The sequence below is a fragment of the Neltuma alba genome, unplaced genomic scaffold (assembly GCF_004799145.2).
Source record: "Neltuma alba isolate B1F8T4 unplaced genomic scaffold, ASM479914v2 tig00008060_pilon, whole genome shotgun sequence".
In the NCBI taxonomy this organism is placed as follows: Eukaryota; Viridiplantae; Streptophyta; class Magnoliopsida; order Fabales; family Fabaceae; genus Neltuma; species Neltuma alba.
The window spans coordinates 1-21412 of NW_021634937.1; the positions used below are offsets into that span (position 1 = coordinate 1).

The following is a 21412-nucleotide window of genomic DNA, read 5'->3' on the forward strand; positions in this document are numbered from 1 at the left end:
TTATAATTAGGACCGGAAGTAAAAAAACTTTTCCAATTACGTCAAATGGATTTATTTGACGAAGTTATCAATTCCCGTGACCGCATGCACTTCCAAAATTGGACACGCAAAGTGGGAAAAAATAATTTTAGACTCTTTCATTCTCGAGAAAATTATACTTAAGAACCAAAGTGAAAAATTATTTATAGACAGAGGCATCAAATTTCTAAAATTCTTTTGCAAGATCAAAATATTGATTAAAATGTCCTTTAACTTTATATAAAGTTTTAATTTAATTTTTTAATTTTAACAGATATATTTTTAGTATTTTAAATTTAAAATCTTAACAAAAAATGATAATATTAAGATCTTAAATATTACTAAATATTTCTAATATATATTAAGTTTATTTTTTAAAATAATTATGATTGTTATAAAAACTATAATTTAAAACTAATAATTTTAAGATTAAAGGATTAAAAATATAATTTTTAAAATTAAGAGATTAAATTGAAATCTTGTATAAAATTAAAAAAAATCAAAGATATAGTTTAGCCAAAAGATATACAATAATTGAAATATTTTTTAAACAAATAATTTATCTAATTTAGCAGTCATATATGGTGAATTTAATACTCGTAGAAAATTTATCAATGAGACTAAAAAATTTAGCCTCGCATGATAAATTTAAATTCTCTACGAGCATTTACCAAATAAGACGAATTATTTGTTTTATGAGCATTTCTACAATTTGTTTTCACTTTTTATTCAAGGATTGGCTGATATAACATTTTAAGAAATTAACATTATATATATAAATAACTTCATATTTTGGTCCTTAACTATAATTTCTCTTAAATTTGGCAGAAATCATGTTGTCATTATTGGGGCCCCGGTGGTTTTCCGCAAAAGCCATTGGTTTGTGATAACATGGTGGGGATCCGGAATGTCATTTAGTTATTGAAAAAAGATCGAATCCCCAATCTCCCGCCATCATCACAATCCTTAAAAGAGCAGATATTTCCGCCTTTCTCTTCCGTGAAGATGGAGTTGCCTGTGGTGGATCTCTCCCCCTACTTGGCCGTCTCCGGCGACCTCAGTTCCGACCTAGTTGCGCTTTGCTCTGAGGTGAGTCGGAGTCTCACGGAGACCGGAGCTCTGCTCATCAAGGATCCCAGATGCTCCGTCCAAGACAACGATCGCTTTATCGATATGATGGAGAAGTACTTCGAGAGCCCTCAGGAGTTCAAGCGCCGCCAGGAGAGGCCTCATTTGCATTACCAGGTAAGGATGGTCCTAATGGTATGGATGTTTGGTTGCCCAGAAAGTTTCGGTCTTGCAAAGTTTCCTGTTTTAGCATTGATGTGGGGGTGGTGAATACATTCAATTTTCTTCAAGTTGACTTCTTTGCGCCTTTAAAGTCACAATTTTGATAATTCTGCCGTATTGTTTGCTCTAAATTAAATGATAGGATCAGGATTCAGCATCGACTTGTAAGCTTTTCATATTGCTTTTGCTTGATTTGTGAGAATGTAGTCTTGCATGATATGGGCTTGGTTTATTTTTAAAAAGTGTAAGTCTTTGAGTGAATCGTTAAAACTCCTTTAAGCCGAGATCGTTTTGCATTTGGGCATCCCTCCATGTTACTTGTTCATTCAGTTATGCTGATTCTGACAAATAAAACAATACTTTTCTCTAGACGAACGAAACCCAATACTAGTAGGCTACTTTACTTCGTTAGTTTGCGTTGTTAGTACTTATTTTAATCACTATAAAGTATACAGAGATCATCAGTGGCTTACAGTCAGTCTAGTTCAAACACAGATGATAAATCGATTTCATATATTATACGTGGAGAAAGTCAAGACTGGAAATATCGATTATGAAAAGAGAAGTTTTGTGTAATTTGGTGGTATTCATGGCCAAAGGACTTTGTAAGAATTGTTAATAAAAAAAATGGTCGTATAGGTTGGGGTTACACCAGAAAGAGTGGAAGTTCCAAGAAGCTTGGTTGATGAAGAAATGCAAGAGAAACTAAAAACAATGCCAAAAGAGCACCAACCTCATACTCCTGTTGGACCTGATCTCAAGTGGCGATATTTTTGGAGAATTGGTCCTCGACCTTCAAACACTCGTTTTCAGGTCTCTCATCTCTTTCCTCTCTTTGGCCATCCAATATTATCTAGTTTGCATAAATCATTCCTAATATTATCTTAATTGTTCAGGAACTCAATTCAGAGCCAGTTATACCTGATAGTTTTCCTGAATGGAAAGAAAACATGGATTCCTGGGGATACAAGATGATTTCAGCAATAGAAGTGAGTGTTTGTGTGGTTTTTCACCTTTTTCCTTCGTTTTTATTTATGTATATGATTTCAGTGGCAGTGCATATCTTATTTAGGTGGTTGCTGAAATGGCAGCTGTTGGCTTTGGGCTACCAAAGGATGCATTCACTTCTCTCATGAAGCAGGTGTCCACTTTTGTCAATTAAACTGGAACCTCATCCATCTATATCCCTTTCCCAGTAGTAGCTGTTAGGTGGTTAATTATTTTGTCAGTAAACGTTAACAAATGCTATTGTTAATAAGAAGCTAAAAACAGTGCCAAAAATAAAAGTTGTGCAGGTACAAGTGTTCTTTGTTAGGTATGCAACAGCTTTTACAATGTGTTGATTACAAACTTGATATTCATTGCCTTTTGATCAATGTCACTCGTGCATTTGCAATTGATTCTTTTCTGTATGTGATAGTAAAGGTTCTCAGTTTGTGTGGTGTAGGAGTTATCAAGTAACGGAATCATGATCATAGTGTCATACTTTATTTTGATAAATCGGGCTTACTGTTGATCATGCAAATTTAACATTCTAAAATAAACTGAAAGGGGTGACTCTTTTGGGTAGAATCCTGTTTTGAAAATATAGCTACATAATGGGCATAACCTCAGTCATTTAGCAATGCGATTTACCTGGGGATGAACATGCATATTCATTTCAGTATGTACCAAGTGAGAATGGCCTGTGTGACCTTCTCATGTATTGCTATTATTTACTTGGTCATCTGTGGCACTTTGTAGTATTAATTTCCATAAAATAAGTTACAGCTTCAATCATGTTTTTGTTGTTTCCATCTTTCCTTTGGTAATTATCTTTGGTTTGAGGTTTCTATCCATCTTGTCTTATTACCAGGGCCCACATCTGTTGGCTCCAACAGGGAGTGACCTTAAAAAATATGGCCAGGAGGGCACTGTTTTTGCTGGATATCACTACGACCTGAACTTCCTAACAATCCATGGTAGAAGTAGATTTCCTGGTTTAAACATCTGGTTAAGAAATGGACAGAAAGTTGAAGTGAAGGTTCCAGTTGGGTGTCTTCTTATTCAGGCAGGGAAGCAGGTATTGAAACGCCTGAATTTTCCAACATTTCATCTAAAAAGAATCACTTCTGATGCATAGGAGCTCATTATTTTCTTCATCTTATGCTATCTGTTTCATTTAGGTAACAGGTAGTGTTAATTGTTAAAAATAGAGTCCTGGAATCTTAAGCTGATATCTAAATATGCTGTGATTTCATTCTCATGGCCCGGGATAATTTGACAGCTCTCCTAGATAAGTGTAATCTATTATTGACATCATTCATATGATCTTGTGTTTTACAATAAAATTTATTCTGAATGCAGATAGAGTGGTTAACTGCAGGGCACTGTGTAGCTGGCATGCACGAGGTTGTTGCCACAAAAAGAACACTCGAAGCGATTAAACTAGCACAAGAGCAAAAGCGTAGCCAGTGGAGAGTATCTTCAACGGTGAGTGAGGGGGGAAAAAAGAAATTCATCTTTTATCATGTAAGGCTGAATGAACTTGACTTTTCGCAAGTTTTTGTATTAACTTGTGACTTCTGCCTCTTATATGTAGCTGTTTTCACACATAGCTTCAGATGCAGTTCTGAAGCCGTTGGGACATTTTGCAGAGTCACCACTTGCAAGCCAATATCCTCCTACCTGTGCCGGAGAATATGTTGAACAAGAGCTTGCAGTAATCAATCTCAAAGGAAAGAAGTGAGGGCCTTTGTGACCAAAAATTGTAATAAGAAGTTACATAAATTATGCGTCCAGAAAGTGAGAAATTGTAGCTTTATTTTTCAGTCTCAAGAAAAAAGGAACAATGAAATTTTCAGTTGAGCTCTAATTAATTTCAATGAATTGGATGCGTATTTTCTCATATGCGTGTTCAGGGTTCTTTATTTCCTTACAGATGTCACAATACGTATGTGTATTTTTTCCCTTAATTTTTTATTTTCTTCTAGGTCGAGTCATCTTGGAATAGAAAGAAATCTGTAACGAAAGAAGTATTTCTGTACATATTGCAAACAGTAGACAATATAATTTCTTTGTGTTGGGGAAAAAGAAGTATCATGTAAAGCAGCTTTACTTGGACATGAATTTTCTGTTTTTAACTACTAAATGCACAATTTGAATTTATAAAAATAGAGAGAAAATAAAAATTAAGCCTCATAGACTTTCACGCTCTTATGTCATTCTCTTTTAAGTTCATAAAGGATCACAATCCACTTCACATTTGGTAGGATTCATGTAAGTTGAATCTTCTAACTGTCTGTTATCCAGAACCAATTCTATTGTTGATGGTTTCACTTGTGAAGACCAGACTGAAACCACAGTTAAAGTCTAAAGGCATGATTAGCATGATACTATGTTAGGACAGGCATGCTGAATGACATGAGTCCCATATTGCATATAAATGCAAAACCTTGTTCAGTGGTTTTGAGTAGTAACAAGCAGATCAAAGATGAAGGTGTTCAGGTCAGGGATTCAGGTTCTGCCATTGTTACTGGTTTTCTTGATCATAATGGCAGGTTTGGTTGCAGGAGGGCAAGGCACTCCTTGCACAAGAACCTTCTTCTCTGCACTGGTGCAGCTCATACCTTGTAGGGCAGCAGTTGTTCCTTTTAGTCCCATTCCACCAGGTGAAGCATGCTGCAATGCCATTAGAGCTCTGGGACAGCCATGTTTATGCTTACTTGCCAATGGCCCTCCAATATCTGGTATAGACCGCGACATAGCTTTGCAGCTCCCGGCGAAGTGCGCTGCTAACTTTGAACCATGTGATCTCTCTCTCTCTCTCTCTCTCTCTCTCTCACACACACACACACACACACACATTTCATTACACACACATATTCCCAGTACCAAAAAATCATTCTACTGTTATAAGGAATTATTTTCTTGTGACAAAATATAATAACGAAGATGTATTTCTACAATGTTATAAGTTAGGGCATTATTCAATCTGAATAACCTAGATTGTGTAGTTTTTGAAATGTTTCCAGAGATAGAGTAAGAAGGAGGAACAAGTGTCATGCATACTACATTATACTCACTTTAGAAGCACTTCCCCATTTTAATTTAAGAGTTAACCTCTGTTTTTCCAGACATCACGGTCAGATGTGCCCTTTTCCATTGCCTGAAACTAGATGTTTTTCTAAAGCAACTTTAAGGCCTTAGCATTTCTCACTCTCACTATGATTTTGAGGAATTTTTGTACCTAAGTTAACAAAGAAGATATGATATTAGAGTAAATTATTTAGTCATTGAAACATTATTCTTCTTTCATTTAATTTTCTAAAGTTTCTCGATTTAATCCTCTAAATTTTTCTTTCAATAAAAATGGTCTAAGATGACATTTTTGCCCCAAAAATAGGTGTTACTTGGGAAAACTCTGCGAGTAGAAGGGAGGGTCAAAATAAACAGCATTATGGTGGGGAAAGATTGTCGTTGGAAATTAATTGGGAGGAAAAATTTTTGAAAAGTTAAACTGAGATTTTATCTTCAAAAGACGAAATAAAAGTGGAAGCTTTGGATACCTCTTTTAGTATCAAATTTAACTATATTGAAGGAAAATGTTGAAAAGACACGTAGATAGAGGATGATGAATTGATGGTATATTAATGCCAAATATGTGTTGCTTGTGCAGGTGAAGTCATGAAGTGAAGTTGGAGCTTGAAAGAGTTAGAATGTTCCAGCTTATTAAAATAAATATTTTTATATATTAGGATTAATCTACGCCATATCCTTCTAAGTTCTTACAATAAAGTGTAATGTGGGTTATAATCTTTCTTGTCCTTCTTATTATTTTCCAGGTCGTGAATTATAGAAATGTTCCTTTTTGCGGCTGAAAATTCATTCCCCACTTATATGTTCTTCCACACAGCATCAATATATATTAATTCAGTTCGCTAATCATTTTCACCTATAATATTTTCTGGAAAAATAAGGCATAAAATAAAAGCTCTTAATTTCAAAAATAGTGACAAATTTAATCAAAAGGAACAACAAATATAAAATTATGCAGTTCAGACTAAAATCTAATCAATTCAGTGAGAATGAGTGAAATGTCCATTCTCTTTGGTTAAACACCATTTCCAAACGCTCACTTGTCATACAAATTCGGTAGAAGAGCTAAATGCAAAAAGTAACAGACTTTTTCTTTTCTTTTATATATAGAAAGACCTATAATTAAAAACAAACAGTGAAAAAAAGAAGTTTCAATTTTCTCAAAACCCAGAACTTGGCCAAGGAAAAAAAAATACTGAGAATCACGTGAATCTGTAAAACCTTGTTGTGTAGTAAAATTTATGTATATTTAGTTCTTTTCTCTAAAGCACATGATTATGTTAAAAAATTATGATATATAATGCTAAAAAGGAGGACATTGAAACATAAGGAAAGCATTTTAGGGCAAAGATCACACAAACCCTTGAGGTGTCCTTAACTTTCTTGCGGCTTCTACTCTGCCTTTCAAGCTCTGTCTGCTCACTTTTTCTGCACTTTAACTTTGCTGCACTAAGAAGAAAGAAATCATCCTATAAATGCACATGCAATACCTCAGCATTTGCTTTAATTCAATTAAATCCTCGTATCTATTCAGAAAAAGAGATTCTGATTTGGTTACATAGAAAATGAAATATGTATTTTTTATAATCATCATCTGATATATCTTAGTTATTGCTTTTTAACTAGTGGCACAATTGTTATTTTCATTTCTTTTCTTCGTATCAATCTCATTTTATTATTCTTTGCTCCAAATGGTTCATTAGGCCTTTAACTTTACTGTTATGACGTTAACAAAAAGTTGAGAATCATTATGCTTTGCTTTCTCATTTTGTTCAAATCTAAAGGTACATTTTGTTTATACAAAGAAACTTCTAACCATAAAAATCTGACACGGATTCTGACAAATACAACCGAGTTTGCAATGTCTTCTTGTGTTTAATGAGATAATTACCACAAACTTTTTAGGCAAACAGAATGGCCAATCGTTACGTAAGATCAATCTGAAGTTTCCCCACATTCATAACTTCGTTTTCCACCTTGAGATCATTGAAGAGGTAAAAGTTCAGCTCGCATCAAATTATTCTTTGCTTAACCAAAATCTTAATATTAAGCAGGCACTTCTAGTGTTGAAGAAGCTCACAGAGAGAATCATAATGTGTTGTTTCTTTTATCTCTTGCCTTCTTAAGTAGATCTTCCTTACTTGGGAATCAAATTTCTGGTTACTTGTAGGTAGCCACCTTAGCAGCAAGTTCTTGATCACATGAAGCTGGTAGTGGAGGTTATAGGTACTCACGATCTTATGCTTAGACATGGTGAAATATCAACAAGTTCATTTATAGAAGTAAAACCAGGCCAATCCTAAGGAATCTCAACCCCATTTGAAATCAAAACCTATCATTCCATTTCAATCCAACCAAACCTTTACCAGTGCCCCACTATTCGAGTCACAGAGAATACATACCTTACTAGCGGAACATTAACAGCTATTAGCAAAGCAGAAGAGGCAGGAAGAGGAAAAAGAAACCTGTCCTAGAGATATCCCAACAACTACACAATCATCAAGTCATCATGCAACCTCGGATTTCAATCATGAAACGACCACCTCGTAATCAAACAACAATGCACCAAGTTCATCGTCATCCTAATCTTCACCCTCAAGCCAATATTCCTGGCCGTGAAGATGAAGATTACAATCTGAAGGACACCAACCCACAACTGGGAGAGCGGTGGCCTAATGGAGGAAGAGGGTGGATGAGTGGTGTTGGAGGTGGGGAGAGGCACGCAAGCACATATGACCTCGTTGAGCAGATGTTCTATCTCTATGTCCGAGTCGTGAAGGGCAAAGATCTTCCTACAGGAGCTATCACTGGAAGCTGTGATCCTTATGTGGAAGTGAAGCTTGGGAACTATAAAGGAAGAACAAGGCACTTCGAGAAAAAGATGAACCCAGAATGGAACCAAGTCTTTGCTTTCTCTAAAGACCGGATACAATCATCTATTCTAGAGGTCTTTGTGAAAGATAAAGACATGATTGGCAGAGATGATTATCTAGGAAGGGTGGCTTTTGACCTCAATGAAGTCCCAACTAGAGTTCCACCAGACAGTCCACTAGCTCCTCAATGGTATAGGCTCGAGGATCGGCGAGGCGAAGGCAAGGTAAGGGGTGAAATCATGCTTGCTGTATGGATGGGAACTCAAGCTGATGAAGCATTTCCAGAAGCTTGGCATTCTGATGCAGCTTTTGTGTCTGGAGAAGGTGTTTTCAATATTAGATCAAAGGTTTATGTGTCACCAAAACTATGGTATCTGAGGGTCAATGTCGTCGAAGCTCAAGACGTGATACCCAGTGACAGAAATCGCCTGCCAGAGGTGTTTGTCAAAGCTCAGGTGGGAAGCCAAGTGCTAAAAACAAAGATATGCCTAACTAGAACAACCAATCCACTTTGGAATGAAGATTTGATTTTTGTGGTAGCTGAACCATTTGAGGAGCAACTAATAATCACTGTGGAGGATCGTGTTCATCCTTCGAGAGATGAGGTGCTTGGGAAGATGAACTTGCCATTGACCATCTTTGAGAAGCGGCTAGACCACAGACCAGTTCATTCTCGCTGGTTCAATCTGGAGAAGTTTGGTTTTGGATCACTAGAAGGTGATAGGAGGATGGAGCTGAAGTTTGCAAGTAGGATTCACTTAAGAGTTTGTCTTGAAGGTGGATACCACGTGCTTGATGAATCAACTATGTACATTAGTGATCAAAGACCAACATCAAGACAGCTATGGAAGCAGCCCATTGGGATACTTGAAGTGGGAATTTTAGGGGCACAAGGGCTTCTCCCGATGAAGATGAAGGATGGTCGAGGAAGCACAGATGCATACTGTGTTGCAAAATATGGCCAGAAATGGGTCAGAACCAGAACCATCCTTGACACTTTTAGTCCCAAATGGAATGAACAATACACTTGGGAGGTCTATGATCCTTGCACTGTGCTCACACTTGGGGTTTTTGACAATTGCCATTTAGGTGGCACCATTGAAAAAGGCGGACGAGATTCACGAATTGGGAAAGTCAGAATTCGGCTTTCAACTCTGGAGGCTCGTAGAATCTACACTCATGCGTACCCTCTTCTTGTTCTGCACCCACATGGAGTCAAGAAGATGGGAGAGCTTCAACTAGCAGTAAGGTTCACTACCCTCTCACTGGCCAACATGATTCACATCTATGGCCATCCCTTGCTTCCCAAAATGCATTACTTACACCCTTTCACAGTGAACCAAATAGAGAATTTAAGATACCAAGCCATGAACATAGTTGCCATGAGACTTGGCCGAGCTGAACCATCTCTGAGAAAAGAGGTGGTAGAGTACATGCTGGATGTTGATTCTCACATGTGGAGTATGAGAAGAAGCAAAGCTAATTTCTTCCGCATAATGTCTCTCTTTTCTGGTATGCTCTCAATGGGAAGATGGTTTACTGATGTTTGCCACTGGAAGAACCCCATCACAACAATCCTAGTTCACATCCTTTTTCTGATACTGATATGGAACCCAGAGTTGATCCTCCCAACTCTCTTTCTCTACATGTTCTTGATCGGTCTCTGGAACTACAGGTTCAGGCCAAGACACCCACCTCACATGGACACAAAGATCTCCTGGGCAGAATCTGTAAATCCAGATGAACTTGATGAAGAGTTCGACACTTTTCCAACTTCCAGGTCACTTGATGTGGTGAGAATGAGGTATGATAGGCTTAGAAGTGTTGCCGGGAGGATTCAAACAGTGGTTGGAGACATAGCTACACAAGGTGAGAGGTTTCAATCTCTGTTAAGTTGGAGGGATCCAAGAGCGACTAGTCTCTTTGTGGTGTTCAGCTTTGGTGCAGCATTAGTTCTGTATGCTACTCCTTTCAGAGCGGTGGCTTTGGTCACTGGTTTGCATTGCTTGCGCCATCCAAGGTTTAGGAGTAAGATGCCTTCCGTGCCAAGCAATTTCTTCAAGAGGCTCCCAGCTAGAACTGATACTTTAATCTAACTCAAATGTACTTTGTTTTATTTCCTTTGTACTATAAATGATTACCAAGACAGAGTAGTGAGTTCTGTAATTAAAGTGAACTATTGCCAAGATAATATGAGCAAATAGCTGATATCTCAGTCATAGTTTACCCCATTATGTGTATTTGTTGCACTCTATGGTTCTTTTTTTTTTTTTTTATGAGAATCTTTTTATTGGCGTAGTGTAGGTAGTTGTTGGGCATTTGCTAGTAAATCTCAGAATTTAGTTATTTTTGGATACTTAAAAATTTGAAAACAAAAGGTAGCCCAAGCTTTTTTCCTTGGCACTTCCAAGGTTTGGGCCTAGAAATCCTTTTATATTTAAAAAAGCAATCCTATTTTTAAATTTAAAGCTTAACCTTTAAAAACAGACTTATACTTTCACGATTGCGGAGATTTTGAGAATTATTCATGGACTTCATCTATGTTGAAAAAGAAGATATCTTAATATCACACTTTTCACTGATTCCATAGAGGCTATCAACCTGATTGCTAGAGAATGTAATATCAATCATCCTTTTAGAGATGCCATCAAGAATGCCAGACTTTTGATCAACAGGAATTGGGATGTGATAATTAGTTATACTTTGAGACAGAATATTGTTATTGCAAATTACTTAGCTAAAATTGCACATAACATGGTTATTTTTGTATTTTTGATCAACCTCCACCATTAAATTCGGAGGTGGAGATTGATGGAGAAAACTGAATGCTTGCTTTTTGTTACTTTTGTTATTGTTTAGTTGATTTACAGTAATTATTCCAGGGGGAAAAAAAAAACAGACTTGTACCGGTAGGCTAACAGGCCCGACCCGTATTTCCAACTAAACTCTAATTCCAATTTCATTTGATGTTTAAGGGGGAAAAACACTGTAGAGAAAGGCAGGGACACAAGATTAGCTTGACAAGTGAATTTGATGTGTTGTTTCGACTTTGATTCCATTCCAACGAGAAAGAAGCAATCTAGGAAAGGCTTTAGCAAACATCTCAAATAAACTCGCAATTAAGGATGAAGCAATGCGAACCAAAGCAAAAGTGGGATTTCAAGAGCAGAGCAAAGCGAACAAAATTTTCAAGTTTTTCAGAATGAAGCCATTGTTCAGTCACAACACAAAACCACCTTCCTTCGGATTCGGGACTTTACTATGTTTAATTGAAGGGACCATTAGGGAGAAGGACCTAAAAAAATTAATATTTATTAGGAAGGATCTTAAAAACTATAATTATTTACATTGAATAAACATTAAAACAAAAATATAATACTACTAGATTACCCTTAATTAACTAAATTCTTACATATTTTTATTTACACTTCCATTGAATATTTTTTTTATAACTCCTTATAAAAAATTTCACTTACTATTTTTTTTTATTTACCCTTAGTTACACTTCTATAATCTTTCTCTCATAATTATTTGCAACAAAAATTTATTGAAATCAAATTAAAATTATTTATTGTTAATCCAAAATATTTTATATACCTATACACATGATAAAATGAAATTATTCATCTACATAAATCATACTAACAATAGTTAATTTTTATTTTTCTTTGGGTTTCAATTGAAATTCCCTTTTTTCCAAAATTGTTTTACTGTGTATACATATTTTATAAACATATGTAAATTTAAATAAACATATTTTAATGTAAAATACTATAAATTGATTTTTTGAGCTGAAATATAAATTGATGTTTAGAGTATTTCAATTATTATTTTTGTTTAAAGTATGATGCTTGGATGCTTTGATAATTAAATTGCCTAATTTATTTGCATAAAATATATATTTAGGTATATAAGATATTTTGGATTAATAATAAATAATTTTGATTTTATTTCAATAAATTTTGTTGCAAATAATTAAAAGAAAAGATTATAAAGAATTTTGGTAAAAATTAAGGAGATTATGAAAAAAAAAAAAAAACAATTTTCAGCAGAAAAATTTGCATTTTGCAAATCCAACTGGAATAATATTTTAACTCATTGTATCAATGCAAAGAATGCTTATTTACTTCTCTAATTACCATAAATATATCAGAGAGAATTTTCACTCCACCTAAACTGATTTATCATTTCCCATCTCATTGCTATACAGTGATTTGTGATTATAATCCAAATGGGAGAAAAAATAGCAAACCAAACACGCACTCATCTTTTTGATGAAAAATAATCACATCGCTTCTTTTATGCGACGGCTAGCGAACTTCGTTTAGAACAGGGTCTTGTCTTAAATTGCCAAAAAACAAAAATGGAAAACAGCTCATTTAGAACGATGACCAAAAATGGATCAAAATAAGCTCTCTTTTAGACGTCTCAGAAAACCCAAAATTGTTATGATATCCATACTAATCAGACGTATAGAATTGAAGAAAACAAATCCTTCGACTACTATAAAAAGAATCAAATTTTTCAGTCGTCCCACATCGAAGAATGGCCGAAGAGTAAAGCAAATCGGACCTAGCTCAACAAAAACAGAACAACAAAAATTAAGTCTAAGACTCCGATTAGAAGACAAGCTCATGAGGCTTCATGCCTGCCTTCAGAGAAAACCTTGCACCCAAATAAGCCTTCAAGTCTGGAACGCTCTCTATGGCTTTTATCAATGCTGCATCCACTACTTTCTGGTCATCTTTTTTCTCCTGTGGGATCACATTTTTCTCCTACAATGGTAAAGGGAAATAGATATAAGAACACAGACAATTGAAATCACAGAGAGTAAAATTGTACAGAGAAAGCAAGATTGTCAACAGACCTCCTTCTCTGCCTCAAAGAACTCTCCCTCTCCTTTTTTCTTCTTCTTCTCGGCTTGCTTGGTGAAGTATTTGTCATCAAACTTTTCCACGTCAACACCAGAGATATCTACCTTGGTGGACGTCCCAATTACATAAGACTGGCTTACACGCCTCAAAGGAACTCCATTTATCTTGAATGGACCTGACATGTCAAGGAAGAGACACGAGAAAACAAATTAGTTGACTTTGAGGGCAGGGCAAACATAAAATAGAAAAACGAACAATTAGCTAGAAGTAATTACAATTAGAACTGCTACTTTGCACCGGGAAAAAAAAAGGAAATAGAACTGCTGCACACTATATATATTCAAAAACGTGCCAAGAAGGCAGCGTTGAGTCTGAGATTGACACACGTACAGCTTAAGGAAATAATATATCACAATTAAAACGAGAAGACATAATAGACAAAAACACAACCAAATTGTGATCAGAACGTGTGAAGTATCATCCACCAACAAAATCATTAAACTGAAGGAAAACATTACTTACCGGTAACAAGAAGCAATCCAGAAGGAAGTTGCTTCAGAAACACTACTCTCTTTCCCATGAATCTCCCAGCAAGAAGTATCAATACTGTCCCGGGAGTAATGCTGGCCCTAAAGACAGAAACAGCAAATATAAAATCATTTCACCGGAAATGTTTATTAAAAAACGCGCAATTTACAGTCCGATATAAAGAAGGACCGTCTCTAGCCACAACTGACTTCAGATCCAAAATTAAATTCAAATTGAGATTGCCCAACTACGCTCTACATCATCGAATCAAAAAAGAAAACTCATAAATTAAAAGCGCTCCAGCATAGATAACAAACCGACTGTACCAAATCAGATCAAACAACAAAACGAAATCCCACAAACAAAACCAGTTTAGCCTCCATACAAAAAACAACAATGCACATCGAAAGAAAAATTAAGAGTTGAACAGCAATAGGCACCTAAGTTTAGTAGGTTTCGGTTTGTGCTTATTGACAAGGGGCTTCTTGACATCGTCGGCAGGGTAAAATTTAGGAGGCTTCTCCGCAGGAGCTTCGGGCTTGGGTTTGGGATCGTGACGAGGAAAAACGCCGCCGTGCTTAGCCTTGATGGCCCACAGACCTCTCTTGTGGTACATTTTCGACCTCGAAAACTTTCCAACCCCCCTTATCAATTCAGGATTTCTGGTGACCCTGGCAGTTTTCGGCGCCATTGTTTTCTTCTTCCTAGTGCTGCTAAGCCCTAATCTTTCAGCGCAAGGAGGAAAAGGAAGCTGGTTATTATTTATAATGTCAGTAAATTTATCGGACCCGCTTAATGCCAATGTGCCCTGTGAAATACTCCTCCGATCCTTAATATAGAACCCAATTCTTGAGTTAATTTTAGTCTTAAATGTAAGACCCATTTCTTATATTTATCAATTTTCTCTAAATTACCCCCATGGATACTCCCTCAACCATAATCAAATAGAAGAGGGAGAGGGGGTATTAAGAAAGATGATCATGGTATTTTAGGAAAAATGTGTCACTTTTCTTATAATTAACTAACTTACCTAACTTCCTTAATCTAATCAAATTAATTAAATGGCTCTTATATTAAGGACCGGAGGAGTATTACTTATTGTAATTTAATTTTAGTCACTGTCGATTTTTTTTATTTGGCCTGTAATCAGTTTTTTTTTTAGGGATTCGAACTCATAACTTTATAAATTATGAGTCGATTCGTTACTAACTAGACCAACTCTTGTTGGTGTCTGTGATCAGTATTGAATCGTGTATGTATGGCTCATTTATCAAACTTTGCATAACCAACCATGCTTGACAGCCAAAAAATAAAAAAGGAACATGTAAAGTAAAAAACCGTACTTATATTATTAGTTCAAAAAATGTACAGTTTATTATAAGTTGCATTATTTACATTCACTCAAACTCATTTAAAGAAATTGGTAAAAAAAAAAAAGCCCGTTTGAAACATCAGCAATTTTTGATTTAGTAAATTTGTAAATTAATCATATATTTCGACACCAGGTAAATAAATGATTTATCAGAATTTTTCTAATCAATCTGCCTCTGGATCAATTCTTAAGAGAGGGCCAAGTTACTTTGATTTTTTATGTTTTTGCAAAACTTCTTTTAACTTCTATTTGATTAACATTAAACTTGGCCCAACCTTAGCTCAGTTGGTATTGCCATACATAGTCCTCTGATTGAGGAGGTTGGCGGATCGAATTTCTTAATTTCATGTAAGTCAGGGAGTGTTTGAAATCAGCAACAAATATTTTGAGAAAGTGTTTTTATATAAATTGAGATAAAATTTCTCTCATATACTCACTTCATATATCATAAAATTACTTTTGAACCATAATTTGATTTTAACCCAAATATTCCAAAAAGTGTACGTGTGTTGTGTTTGGGTGTATGATAGCATGTAGTTATGATGCTAAACAATCACTTCTTAGTATGGGTGCTCATGAGGCCCAGATACATGTTATGCTCATCCAAATCTGCAGAAAAAATACTCAGCTTGGCCTAATAAAAAAAGGCCTAAACAAAAATGGGTATTTTTAGGTCGGGTTTATCACGGGTAGGACAAAGTAGCAAGCAAGGTATACTCTCCTACCTGAAAAAATATATAATTATATATATTATAATATTATTTTTCAATCACTATTCCTTTTTTATTTTGCCCGGAAAAATTGTTCTTTTTTGTTGCTTACACTCTTTCATAATATCAAATTTTTGTTTATTTATTTGTCTATGACTGCAATGAATTGATATCTCATGACTACAATGAATTGATATCTCTTGTTTTTTTCAAATAATTATGAGAGTGTATTATTCGACCATTACTCATCAATTTAACCAAATTGATTGAACCTTGAGACCAGGCAATTGGGGTTACAAATCTCAAATTGTGGGTAAGGATAATCACAATTGAATTTTTGTTATTTTCTCACAAAAGCGTTAGGAGTTAATAGCAAAGATAGTTTTAATTCACAATTTTAATAATTTATTTTCATATTTTATATTCATACACATAAGGTAATTTTTAAGTATATATTTTTAAATGCAATGTAATCTATATATCATAGTTTATTTGGCCAATATAAGTAGATTTATCGTAAACACACCAATAACCTCAATATATAGGCAACAAACATTTAAACCGTGCCAATTTTAGCTTACATTATTTTTTATATTTTAAGATTGAAAATGTAGGCTTATTTTGAAATATTTTAAATTATGAAATTATAAAATACACTTGAAATTCACAATAATACTTATAAAATATAATTAGATTTTCTCTTACAAAAAAAAAATAATTAGATTTTTTTACATATAATATGAGTAGAATGTTACTACTTGGATAGAAAAGCTCATCCTGCCTTGCTCGGCCAACCCTTGCCCTGCCCAAAGTGGTTAGACAGTGGGCACGGATGCATGGTTATGTCCTGCCCAGTCCTGCTTATGAACACCTCTTTTTTTTTTTGTGTATCTTTGAGCAATAAAAATTTTAATAGGGAGACTTTTTATTTTTTAGTGATTTTGAAAATTAAAATACCGTAAGTACAACAAAGAAAATTAGAAAAGAAAACTAGAACTTGTTTATTGTCTAACACCATATTCAACTTATACATTTATAATTTTCTAAAAGAAAAGACTTGGATTTAGTTTATTCAATTCAAATTTCTTAGATTTAAAACAAATCTAACCTGTGGACAAAAAAAAAAGAGCGCAATTGACTAAAATGGCCTCAAAATAAAAATACAAAAGAACCAAAAACATCAAAATAATCAAACCAAACAGAGCAAATTCCATGGCAAAAAAAAAAAGAGCAAATTCAATTTGGTTCAATTTGTTTGTGGATTTTTAGTCGGATTATGCACATAATCTTTTTTTTTTGCCAACAATTTTGCATATAAAAAGTGTTTAGATAGAAACTAAATCATAATTTTAAAAGTAATTTTATAGTATACAAAATAAATAACCAAGTGTATGAGGGAAGTTTGACTCAATTTGATAATTTGCATGAAAAAACATTTTTTGACATATACCAAACACCTCCATAATCTAATAGCTTGTTTAGTGACATGTCTATTGTGTGTGAATATATTTATCAACATAGAAGTTATATAAATCACATAATAGTTTACTTCTTTTTTATAAATAATATGGCTGATTTAAAAATCTAAATCTAATAAGAATTTTTAAAACGTGTCTAGTTGAGAAATTTAAAAAAAAAAAAATGTCGCCAAATTTTGTTATCTCCCTGCCAACTCCAGGGTACTTTCCACGAAGAAGATAACGAGATAAATCCACCTCCAGTTCTCTTCTGTTGCTTCAAAAGCCTCTCGCTTCTTCGTCATCCCTTTCCACTCTTCAATCAAAGCAATGGCTTTATCCTCTTCCCTTTTCTCACCACCCCATCTTCTTTCCAATCACACTACAAAATCCATTTCAACTTCTTCAAGATTCTCTAGTCACCTTCTGAAATCGGTCTATTCACAAACCTTTGTCAAATCGACGCCTTCTCTGGTAGTTACAACTCATAGACACTTTCGGACACCCTTTGCTGTTGCAGAAGAAACCGTGGTCACTTCACCGGACCCGAAATCGGATGCCGCAAGGAAGCTCTATATTGGGAACATTCCACGCAATATTGATAACAATGAGCTTACCCGGATAGTTGAAGAGCATGGTTCTGTTGAGAGAGCAGAGGTAGTTGAATTTTTAACTTCTTTGTCTTTGCATATCCAATTTTGCCGCTGAATTGTGATTTGGAGTTTGGTTTAATGAGGAGAATGCATATGGGTTTTGGGCTGTTTAAATGGGTTTGGAAAACGGTGGTCTTTAAAAGGAATTTTGGGTGAATTGAAGACTGAAGTAGATATGATCTGTATGTGGTGTGTCTCTACTTGTGTAGAAGTTGAGGCACCTATTAAAATGAAATGAAATAGAATGTAAAATAGAACTGTATAAGTTATTTCGTTGATAAAAATGACATTTGTTCCTCTTTCCTTGGTTATTTTCACGTTATTAGTCCGAAGATTTTTCAGAAGTCTGATTGCGTGAGCTGCTGGGCATACATCTGACTTCCTAATTTGACAACAGTGGTTTTTAAAACATGAGGCGTGTTCACTGTTTAATATACAGATTGTTGTTGAGAATTGGTATCTTATCATGATATTAACAAACATGCTGGACTTGCAGTGATATTAGGATTTGGAAAAAGTGCCACAGGGTACAATCTCACAAGCATCATGAGAAAACAGCTAGAAAATGGTTTCTTCCCGTTAGCTGTCTGTTGCCTTCTTCATCTTGTAAACTGCATGTTTCTAGATCCTTATGGAATCAGCCACGCCTTGGGGCACCTTTTATAAATCATACCAGAAACTGTTTAAGAATTGCAGGATAAAAAAGGGCATGTGACTTCTAAGCAGGGTGATCTTTCACCCATGACCAATAACATACAGCTCTACACTGGTATTATGATACTACTAGTCTGTGAGGCATCATTAATAACACTGTACTTTCCAAGGGGCAATCCAGAGTGTAAACTGGAATGACATAGAAACAAATATAGAATGAAATAAATGACTTTGTGGATGAGAAATATCCTTTGTATCCTTCGATGAAAATTGTTGTGTAAAGGACAACGACTTTTGATTAATGGTAATATGAGTACGGTAGACCTTACATATTTCCTTCTTTTTTTTTTGTCCAATGGAAAGGATTTGTCTTTTCCGTGGTGCGATCAAACGAGGCCTAGTTTTTTTGGTCAGAAGTGTGATTAGAATATGACTGTAAACCTAAATGCAACAACTTACTGCTTTCTCTACAGTTTTTCCCCTTGGTAATGGTTGAAATTTTCCTCCTTTATTAACAAACTTGTGTGAGGCTTCATGTGCGATAATGTAAGGCTGAATCATTACTCTTACAAGTGCAGATATAAATATGAGTGCTATGAATATGGGGCTTTTTATTTATAACGTGCCAATGGATTAATTATTTGTATCCTTGCAAAATGTATAGAATCTGCATTTATAACATGCTATTAACCTTTTATTTTTATGGTACTCTGATCAATAGGTTATGTATGACAAATACTCTGGAAGGAGTCGTCGCTTTGCATTCGTTACAATGAAGACGGTTGAGGATGCGAATGCAGTAATTGAGAAGCTAAATGGCACTGTAATTGACCTTCATATTGATGGCACTTATAAAATTAGATCAAACGATTCCGAACAATCATTTTACGATCGAGTACTCACATACTTCATGTTTTGGTGGTAGGAAATCGGAGGACGTGAAATCAAAGTAAATATAACAGAAAAACCTTTGCAAACAGTTGATCTATCTATTCTCCAGGCAGAGGAATCTGAATTTGTCGACAGTCCCCACAAAGTATATGTAGGAAATCTTGCAAAAACAGTAACAACAGATTTACTGAAGGACTTCTTTTCTTCGAATGGAAATGTTCTTAGTGCCAAGGTTTCACGTGTTCCTGGGACCTCAAAATCCAGTGGTTTTGGTTTTGTCTCATTTTCTTCAGCTGAGGATGTTGAAGCTGCTATCTCATCTTTCAACAATTCTGTAAGTTGTTCATTTGCAAGTTTGCAACTCCATATGTGCCGAAAAAGTGAAACCATAGATTATATACACAGAATGGAGTCCTCCTCCTTTTCTTGCTTCCTGTGATGGAAAATGTTTACAAATTTACTATGATAGTTTTTAACCAGATATGTGTGGAAGAAAATATCACACCTGGTCTATAAATTTCATCGAACTTGATTTTATATGTAGTTCATAAATTTATCTGAACTATGAATTTGGACACACCTATTTCCAGGCGTGTTAGCATATCATTACATGCTTCTGGTATCAGTAGGGGCACACAATTGTCCATGTGAGATAAAACAAAACTTGTGTTTTTGGGTTGGACAGACGCTGAACACTGCTTCATTCTGCATGTTCTGACTCTTTTCCTCACATTGTTCAACGGGAAAATTACACCTGAGGACCCAAATGTAAAATAATTAGATTAAAGACTTTAAAAATCTTAACTATTTTCATAAATTAGGTTTTAAGGAAATCGCTACTAATAGTGTGTTTAGGTAACAGTAATTAGGTTTTAAGGAAATCGCTACTAATAGTGTGTTTAGGTAACAGTTTCTGAAGCAATATTTGTGAAGCAGCAACACCTCTTTTAATGATTCTGCAAAGACACCTTAAGTTTTTGGGAAGTTGTTATTAAAATGTTATTTACGACTGTGACTTTCTTAAAATATTGTACACTTGGTAGTGAGTCCCTTAAAAACCTGATAATAGACTAGATTTTGGGAAATAATTTGGCTGCTGACTCTGATAAGGATGACGGGAACTTCTTAGTAGTTAGTTGGCTTTCTGAGTTACCTGTTGACTCTGATGAGGACACTAACGTGTCTGAAATCCTGTTGACTGCAGCTGTTAGAAGGGCAGCGAATTCGAGTGAACAAGGCATAAACATTCACAAGCGGTAACCTGGAAGCTTGCTTGACTTCATATCCTCTAGTTGGAACCAGTAAAGGCTTTGTATGAAATAGAAGCCATCATACATCAGTCCCATTTCTTGTCTAGCTTAAACCCCATCCTTTTCAGGTGTCAAGTTCCTCCAAAGAGGGAAATAAGGGAGAGTTGAATGCTTCTGTCGGAAGAAATTCTGTAGTTCAGGTTTTGGGGAGCTCACTAATTGCTTGTAATTGTGTTGCTTCTTTTCATCCGTACTGTGTAATATGGCAGGTCCTGTTGAGTTATGAATGTATTTAGTTCCTCTATTTGACTTGAACAAATATTGTAATTGGCTTGAACTTGACCCCTTGACTGACGTGCAAGTTTTGGAATCTGTATTTTGTGTGAGCTTCTGAGATGGAGTTTTATGCAATATTTGATGTGATTTTTACTTGTATTGCTGAAATGGGATGAGACTCACAGCAGGTCGAAGTTTGATGCTTTAATTGACAATATTTTTTTAATACAAAATGAAATCTCAGTTCAGATCTTGCAATGGAGAAGCATAACAGTGAGACAAAAGAAACAAGATATGGGATCATGGGATCAAGAAAACTTAAAAAAGATATGGAATTAAAAATAATTGAAGAAGAAAGCTTCATTGTTCCAGAGCCGATTGAAGAAAGGGGAGCAGAAGAGATGAAGAGTTCAAATGGTAAAAGCCAAATCCATATGTGTGAATGAGCAACCGTTTATTTTCACAAAGTGAAAAATGTGGCAAAAATAG

At 35.1% G+C, this 21412-nt stretch overlaps 5 protein-coding genes across 5 annotated transcripts; 4 read left to right on the top strand and 1 right to left on the bottom strand.

The window, feature by feature from the left end:
- The first annotated feature begins 1023 nt into the window (after positions 1 to 1023).
- On the top strand, positions 1024 to 4213 carry LOC114753660 (uncharacterized). Its single transcript, XM_028942358.1, has 7 exons — positions 1024 to 1263; positions 1948 to 2121; positions 2205 to 2297; positions 2381 to 2449; positions 3164 to 3370; positions 3655 to 3780; positions 3890 to 4213. The coding sequence occupies exons 1-7, from the start codon at positions 1024 to 1026 to the stop codon at positions 4034 to 4036; spliced, it is 1056 nt and encodes a 351-aa protein (XP_028798191.1). The 3' UTR covers positions 4037 to 4213.
- Positions 4214 to 4277: 64 nt separating this feature from the next.
- On the top strand, positions 4278 to 6170 carry LOC114753661 (uncharacterized). Its single transcript, XM_028942360.1, has 2 exons — positions 4278 to 5096; positions 5966 to 6170. The coding sequence occupies exons 1-2, from the start codon at positions 4781 to 4783 to the stop codon at positions 5980 to 5982; spliced, it is 333 nt and encodes a 110-aa protein (XP_028798193.1). The 5' UTR covers positions 4278 to 4780; the 3' UTR covers positions 5983 to 6170.
- A 1588-nt stretch (positions 6171 to 7758) lies between these two features.
- LOC114753665 (FT-interacting protein 1-like) lies at positions 7759 to 10354 on the top strand. The gene has a single exon (XM_028942365.1). It carries the CDS (start codon positions 7895 to 7897, stop codon positions 10352 to 10354), a length of 2460 nt encoding a protein of 819 aa, XP_028798198.1. The 5' UTR covers positions 7759 to 7894.
- A 2307-nt stretch (positions 10355 to 12661) lies between these two features.
- On the bottom strand, positions 12662 to 14383 carry LOC114753663 (60S ribosomal protein L6-like). Its single transcript, XM_028942362.1, has 4 exons — positions 14101 to 14383; positions 13655 to 13761; positions 13126 to 13307; positions 12662 to 13033 (listed from the first exon to the last, which is right to left on the bottom strand). Exons 1-4 carry the CDS (start codon positions 14349 to 14351, stop codon positions 12878 to 12880), a joined length of 696 nt encoding a protein of 231 aa, XP_028798195.1. The 5' UTR covers positions 14352 to 14383; the 3' UTR covers positions 12662 to 12877.
- A 3048-nt stretch (positions 14384 to 17431) lies between these two features.
- LOC114753662 (30S ribosomal protein 2, chloroplastic-like) lies at positions 17432 to 21070 on the top strand. Its single transcript, XM_028942361.1, has 4 exons — positions 17432 to 17856; positions 19228 to 19329; positions 19432 to 19731; positions 20602 to 21070. The coding sequence occupies exons 1-4, from the start codon at positions 17530 to 17532 to the stop codon at positions 20638 to 20640; spliced, it is 768 nt and encodes a 255-aa protein (XP_028798194.1). The 5' UTR covers positions 17432 to 17529; the 3' UTR covers positions 20641 to 21070.
- The last annotated feature ends 342 nt before the right edge of the window (positions 21071 to 21412 follow it).